This window comes from Sardina pilchardus, chromosome 15, assembly GCF_963854185.1.
Source record: "Sardina pilchardus chromosome 15, fSarPil1.1, whole genome shotgun sequence".
NCBI lineage: Eukaryota > Metazoa > Chordata > Actinopteri > Clupeiformes > Clupeidae > Sardina > Sardina pilchardus.
The window spans coordinates 1,806,167-1,813,887 of NC_085008.1; the positions used below are offsets into that span (position 1 = coordinate 1,806,167).

General features: G+C 42.8%; 1 protein-coding gene across 1 annotated transcript; it reads left to right on the forward strand.

Annotated features, from left to right (window-relative positions):
* Window positions 1-2,072: 2,072 nt before the first annotated feature.
* LOC134102344 (polymeric immunoglobulin receptor-like) lies at window positions 2,073-7,488 on the forward strand. Its single transcript, XM_062556426.1, has 7 exons — window positions 2,073-2,121; window positions 2,878-3,204; window positions 3,904-4,230; window positions 4,917-4,961; window positions 5,349-5,576; window positions 6,118-6,203; window positions 6,542-7,488. The coding sequence occupies exons 1-5, from the start codon at window positions 2,073-2,075 to the stop codon at window positions 5,435-5,437; spliced, it is 837 nt and encodes a 278-aa protein (XP_062412410.1). The 3' UTR covers window positions 5,438-5,576; window positions 6,118-6,203; window positions 6,542-7,488.
* The last annotated feature ends 233 nt before the right edge of the window (window positions 7,489-7,721 follow it).

Consider the following 7,721-nt stretch of genomic DNA (forward strand, 5'->3'; position numbering starts at 1 on the left):
TTTAAGCTTGGACATTATTTCTTACCTGCGTACATTACCTGCCCAGGGTGCCAGAAGTTGCCGTTTAAGCATTTAATTTAAGTGTAATATCCTAAGTTTAGTTTAGTTAAGTTTTGTCACAAACGGCCACTACAAGTGTGTTTTGCTTTTCGTGTGAGTAGTGTTGAGCTGAAGGAAGATAGCCATGCGTTGTGCTTTCAACAAGACTGCTGGACTCTACACCGTATATCATGGAGGTATTATAAGAACTGGAGAGAGGGACTTAAGTCCCGCCCCCATTCATTTCAATGGCCGATGCTAGGCTAGCTACTTCAGCCAAAAATGTTTGAAATTGGCCGCAGCCATCTTTGAGAAAATGGTCTTCCATGGGTGTCCATTTCCGTCACCAGCTAGAATGAGCCAATTAGGTTCCACGTTACAACGAGACAACATAGGTAGGCTACATCGTTGATGAAGATTGGAGAGTGAGAGAAGGTGTTCGTGAACGCGCTCCTATCGTTACAGGCGCAAATGTATTTAATTATTTGAGTTGGGATGGTGGTGGAGAAGTTTGCCCCTTGTCTCGAAATCCTATAATGTGATATTCATATGTCATGATATAATAAACATGGCGAGTCAATATTGAGCAAGAATTCACTTAGCATACACATAAATATGATCCCCACAGTAAATGCTTTGAACTGACTGTAGCCGTTATGTGCGCAGCTGTCTACCCGACGAAAATGACTCTTAATAAGTAGGCTAGACATGGGATGTAAGAAACGTGTGGATACCAGATATGCTATTTGTGCTGTGCAAATTCACCCAATGTGAATTTGCAGTTTAAACCTACATTTGTAGACAGACGAAATGAAGCCAACGCATATTATAGGCTTACCGGTAGAAGCGCGCATCCATGTGTTAGCCTATGTTTCGAGCAGCATGCATTTTAAGTCTGCTGTCACTGTCGGAAACTTTTGCCGTTATCTACTGTAGGCTGTGACCCCCAACGCTGCCTTGTTATGAACTAGGCTACAGGTCTGCAGCTGAGCGTTTTAGTTTGCATAGCCTAGCCTACACGACAGCGAGTAGGCCTAGGTTAATAATTGGGTTTAGAGAATTTCTTCGCATTTCCTAGAATGTCTTATCATACCTTGCCAACGCATACATAGTCTAATGCAAATAATAGTAACCTATTAGAACGACATTTGCTTTTTTCTTTTATTCACAAAGCCTGGTATAATGATAATCCACAGGCATCAAGTATCGGTAACTTAATCCTAGTCGTCAGTGATTTTATTTATGTCTTCTAGAATGCGTTATCAACATGGACGCGCGAGGACGCTCGTGCCGAAATCGAAACTCGTGCATGAGCTGAGACTGTATGTAATGTTTGTATGCATGTATGTGAGTGGGGAGGACCTACTGTATGTATGTGTGTGCTTCTGTTGGAGTGTGTGTGTGTCTGCTTTGTAGGTGTTTTGTGTGTGTGTGCTTCTCTGGCGGTGTGTGTGTGTGTGTTTGCTTTACGAATTTTAAGTGTGTGTGTTTGTGTAACAACCCTAACAGCGGTCATAATCATAATGTGGACAGAGTGAAATTATTGACAAAAAAAAGTCTACATATTTAACAACAAAAAAAACATGCTCTCAAAACTCACAGGAAGCAATAAGCGTATGTATTGTGCACGTGAGATACTTCCTGTACCCCAGCACAGTGGCCAGAGAGCAGGTAGCGTGTGCACGCAGCAGCACTGGCCCCCACTTCCTTTGTTATATTTTTACTTTGAGCGCTGGTCCCCCGCTTCCTTTGGCTCATGCAAATGTCTTGCCCTCTCTCATGCCCTGTGGTTACCTTAAGGACGTGGGGGAGTGTGACTTCTGATTTCTTATAAACTGAGAGTGGAGTACCTGCTGCACATACTGATACTCGGTCATGACCACAGTGCTGTGTGTGACGTCTGATTTCTTATAAACTGAGAGTGGAGTACCTGCTGCACATGTTAATGTAGTTATGGCCACTGTGCTGTGTGTGACTTCTGATTTCTTATAAACTGAGAGTGGAGTACCTGCTGCACATACTGATACTCGGTCATGGCCACGGCGCTGTGTGTGCTGGTCTGTCTTCTCATTGGCGTGCAGAGTAAGTACAGATATGAAGATCATTTACTTTCATCAGACAATTATCTGTACGTGTGTACTGTTATTTTTTTTTTTACTTTGAGTGATTTATTTTCCCTCATATTGTGTGAAATGGCACAATATGAGGGATATAGTTAGACACAATGATTTGAAACCTCAGTTTTAATAAAACATATTTTCTTTCATATCATACTTACAAGGGCCATTACATCCTTCTTCAAACTACTTGAATAAAATAAACGCATTGTTATAACACAAGTGTGTGGTCATCAGAACGACATGTGTAGCCATGTTGTGAACAGTGTGTGTGTAGGTTTGCAGGTCAAATATATATTTCTGCTCTATATGCCAGTGTTCAGGGTGTGATATCCTATACAGAAAAAAAAATATTGAAAACATAATTCTAAATTATATTGAATACATTTGGGATGTCAAAAATAGATTTGTCTGCCAATTTGGAATATTTACATATTTCAAATATATATTTCAAATATATTTTTGCTGTGAATGGCATAGGCTACAGAACAAAAATATACAGAAACGGGCATACAGAACAAATATACATATTGAAATATATTTTAAGTGTCTTAAGTATTTGTTGGGCCAATTTTGAATATCTGCATCTATTTCAAAATATATTTTGGAAGTATATTTCAAATATATTTTTTGTATGTGGGATTTTATGGCTATCGAGGCTTTTGTGATTATATCTCATATATTAAGTCCTGTGAACAGACTGATGTTTTTCTGTTTTGAGGGTTGGGAGGCGTGAAGACTCTTCATAAACTGAGCGTGCAGCGCGGAGGGTCGGCCGTCGTGCCCTGCCACTACGATGAGAAGTACGTCTCGCAGGTGAAGTACTGGTGCCGCGGCTACACCTGGGACACCTGCCGTGTTCTGCTGCGTTCCAGCAGTGTTCCGAGCCCACCGGACACCCGGGTGTCCATTAGTGATGACATCACCCAGAGGGTGTTCACTGTGACCATGAGGAACCTGCAGGACACAGATTCGGACGTCTACTGGTGTGCTGTGGACATCACAGGGCCCGATGATAAAGCTTATCTGAAAATTACCGTCACACCAGGTGATGATGTTAACATTAACTTGCATTACACTCTCATTACTGCAGTTGTTAACTAACTATGACGGGGATAAGCTAAGAATAGATGTGTAAGTACATAATAACATAATAGTAAACATCTATGCTGTAGCTTGCAAGAATAAAACATTGCATTCAAGTCATATTTGACAAGGCACTGAAGACTAAACTGTGGAGAAACATGTGTTTCTGTGTGTGTGCTACTCAGAGAGCAGTGTGTTTCTGTGTATTTCATGTGTGTGATCTCAGGTCCACCGGAGTTGTACTCAGAGAGCAGTGTGTTTCATGTGTGTGTTTCATGTGTGTGATCTCAGGTCCACCGGAGTTGTACTCAGAGAGCAGTGTGTTTCTGTGTGTGTTTCATGCGTGTGTTTCATGTGTGTGTTTCATGTGTGTGTAATCTCAGGCCCACCAGAGTTGTACTCAGAGAGCAGTGTGTTTCATGTGTGTGTTTCATGTGTGTGTATTCTCAGGCCCACCAGAGTTGCACTCAGAGAGCAGTGTGTTTCTGTGTGTGTTTCATGTGTGTGTAATCTCAGGCCCACCAGAGTTGCACTCAGAGAGCAGTGTGTTTCTGTGTGTGTTTCTGTGTGTGTTTCATGTGTGTGTAATCTCAGGCCCACCAGAGTTGTACTCAGAGAGCAGTGTGTTTCATGTGTGTGTTTCATGTGTGTGTAATCTCAGGCCCACCAGAGTTGTACTCAGAGAGCAGTGTGTTCTCGGGGCCTGTGGGCGGTGTGGTCCTGGTGCGGTGTTTCTACGGCGACCGTCTGCGGAGCGGAGAGAAGAAGTGGTGCCGGAGCGGCACGAGTGTATGTCTGACCGCCGGCCGCACCTCCAGGCTGTACAAGTACGCGCTGGACACAGACCCTCGGACCGGAGCGCTGAGCGTGACCATCCGGGACCTGAGGCCCGCGGACCAGGGCTGGTACTGGTGCACAGGAGGGGACACACAGCTGCCCGTGTACGTGGCCGTGTCCACCAAGACAAACACACCCACCGTCACACAACGTGAGTCTGCCACTAACACACCCACCGTCACACAACGTGAGTCTACCACTAACACACCTCCCGTCACACAACGTGAGTCTGCCACTAACACACCCACCGTCACACAACGTGAGTCTACCACTAACACACCTCCCGTCACACAACGTGAGTCTACCACTAACACACCAACCATCACACAACGTGAGTCTGACCATGTTTTTGACCTTTTTACAAATATATAAATATTTTGCTGACTTGACTCAACACATCTTGAATTTCCCCTTGGGGATCAATAAAGTATCTATCCATCTATCTATCTATCTATCCATCTATCTATCTATCTATCTATCTTGTGAAGGATTGTTTATGTGTAATTAACTGATGGTAACAAACATGCACTACACAGTTGATATAGTCACTCAATACAGTCAATGCAACAGAATGACTTCAACAATGCCTTCAAAATCAACAAATTTATGTAACTGAACTTAGTTTTGGTTTTTCTGTCTTTGCATTTTTACTGTTTGTTCATTCATCAATCAATTCAAACTCTTTCCATTTATCCACGTATTCTAAAGTTACACTCTTAAAACGACTGTGCTGAAAGCACCACAACTTGCGTTGTTTTTAACACACCTCTGTGTCCAGATAGGGATAACACATTCGTTTTAGGAGTGTAAGCAATCCTTTGAATTATTGTTTTACAGGAGAGAAAACATCTACAACTCATACCACCACAGCAGTGCAAACAGGTCAGTCTTAATTCTGTTCTCAGTGTATGTATGTATGTGTTCATGTACAGTATGTATGTATGTATGTATGTATGTATGTATGTATGTGTACATGTACATGTATGTATGTATGTATGGATATGTATGTATTTATGTCTCTTTTTTAATGAAGGCATTAAGATCAATTTCCAAAAGATGATTTTTATACATCTTTTTAGTCACCTTTAATATGTAAACGTATGGCCACAACTGTATGTATGTATGTATGTACAGTATGTATGTATGTATGTGTGTATGTACTGTATGTATGTACTGTATGTATGTATGTATGTATGTACTGTATGTGTATCTCACGGACTGAATTACAGTTAGAGTTCTGATTTGATTAATCACTCAATTGGCCAACAGCGAGAGCAACATTAGCAAGTGAAGCTCCAGCACCGCTGCAGACCAGTGTAGAGGCGACCCCCCACGCCACCCAGACGAGGATACGGTAGCAGAGCTCCACTCAGGGGCGACCCCCCCACGCCACTCAGGGGTGACCCCCCCACGCCACTCAGGGGTGACCCCCCCACGCCACTCAGCCGAGGATACAGCCGCAGGGGAAGAGCACCACGCAGAGCTCAGCATTGTGAAGTACGGCCTCATGCTCATTAGGAGAAAGTTGTTCTCAGTATTTGCCTATTCATAAACAAATAAATACATTCTCAACATCAGGCTATTGATTAATGACATTGGCATATAATTACATCACTACTGTAGAATGTATGTTCTTACAATAGTGTAGTGTTTACTGCTTATGGTCATTACTGTTATTATGATGATGTAAGTTGCTTTTTAAATATGTGTCTCCTAAGTAATCACATCACCGCTCAGAACGCAGTGTTGAGAAGTACATCTTATGGTCATTACAGTATATTATATTATTTTATTATATTAAATATTATATTTAGGCTATTCTCAGAATGAGACTATTTATCATCTCAAATTGGTTGTTTCCCTTTGGTTAAATCTTACAATTGTAGTGAAAAGTTTACTGCTTTTTGTCGTTATTGTTATTATGGTGATGTCTAAATTGTTTTGGATAAAAGTGTCTGCTCAGTAGGCTAACATTAACTTAATTAACCATAACCATAACCCTCCGAGACATAATAAACCCTTCCTATCTACTCTGTAGGATCCCCTCACTGGAAATACTTCTGAAAATTCCTCTTGCAGTGGTTTACCTGGTTTGTCTGGTAGTGGCGATAAAAAAACATTGTGGTAAGTCAGCGACGCTATCGGTTGCATTTCAGATTTGTGGATGAGTGAAAGGCTTCCTGTCTTGAGGAAGTCTTTGAGGGTACATATGTGACACTTGCTGCTCTAAGTGTCACTCTGCTCTGTAGCGCGCGTGGTGAGGAGAGTGCTTGAGGGTAGACTACAGTCTGAAATGTCTCACCAAATTGTTAACCACAGTTTAGCAACTAGTTTAAGCCTATATGTCCACCATGTAGACACATTGCTTTTGTGGGAAGATGTTATTGCCCTTGTGGATGTGTAAGGTAATGTGTTTCCATTGTGGATGTGTAAGGTAATATGTTTCCATTGTTCTTTGTTAGAAGTTAACAGATGAGAGTACGCCGGAAAATGGAGGTGGAGAAGCAGAAATGGGAAACTTGCGCTCGAGAACCGCCGTTCTAACGGAACAAGACCACACACGAGCCCCTCAGTTCTAACGGAACAAGACCACACACGAGCCCCTCAGTTCTAACGGAACAAGACCGCACACCAGCCCCGCAGTTCTAACGGAACAAGACCGCACACTATAGCTCCTCGGCGCTAACGGAACAAGACCGCACACCAGCCCCTCAGTTCTAACGGAACAAGACCGCACACCAGCCCCTCGGTGCTAACGGAACAAGACCGCACACCAGCCCCGCAGTTCTAACGGAACAAGACCGCACACCAGCCCTGCAGTTCTAACGGAACAAGACCGCACACTATAGTTCCTCGGTGCTAACGGAAGTGGACCACAGAATCAGTCACCAACGGGCCACTTCTGAGGACTGAACCGTAAAGAAAAAGCGGAAGTGTAAGAGCATGGGCGCTGTGGGGCTAAATTTGGGCCCGATGATGACAGATCATTCTGGGCCTCCTGCCAGTGCTAGGCCCTTAGAATCGTCCTAACTACCCCCCCCCCCCCCCAGCGGCGCCCCAGCATAACACGTGAAATAAACGCCTCTCAAGCAACACAGGATGCTCACAGGAAGCTGAACTTGATCTCTGAACACACATGACTTTCAAGTCACACAATAGAACTTCCCACAAAGTGTCTTTATGTTTGCGTATGTTTGTTTTCGTTCATATAACTTTATTTGAAGCTATTCTTTTTAACCAATGTATTTTGGATACAATTAATTTTTATCTTAGTCTAACCGGTAGTTTTTTGTAGTCTCACACAGAGACAAATGACACTTTGTCTCCCCTACTGGGGGCGTAGGAAACCAGTCATATACTGTATGTCCACCCACAATGTTCACACACATTAAAACCCACTAAGGTTTGTGTTTACTATATTCACACTCTGTCCAGTAAGTCCATATGAACACCTGTATTTTCTGTTATACATTATTCTGTACATATGAACATCTACATTAACCTGTCCTTACATTTTTAGGATGCACAGTATAGATAACATATGAATATGCACCTGGATTATTTTGCATTTTGCAATTGGAGAGGTGCTGTATAAGCTGCTGCAACAGTACAGGACTTCTTCCACTTCTGGGCTGAGGAGAG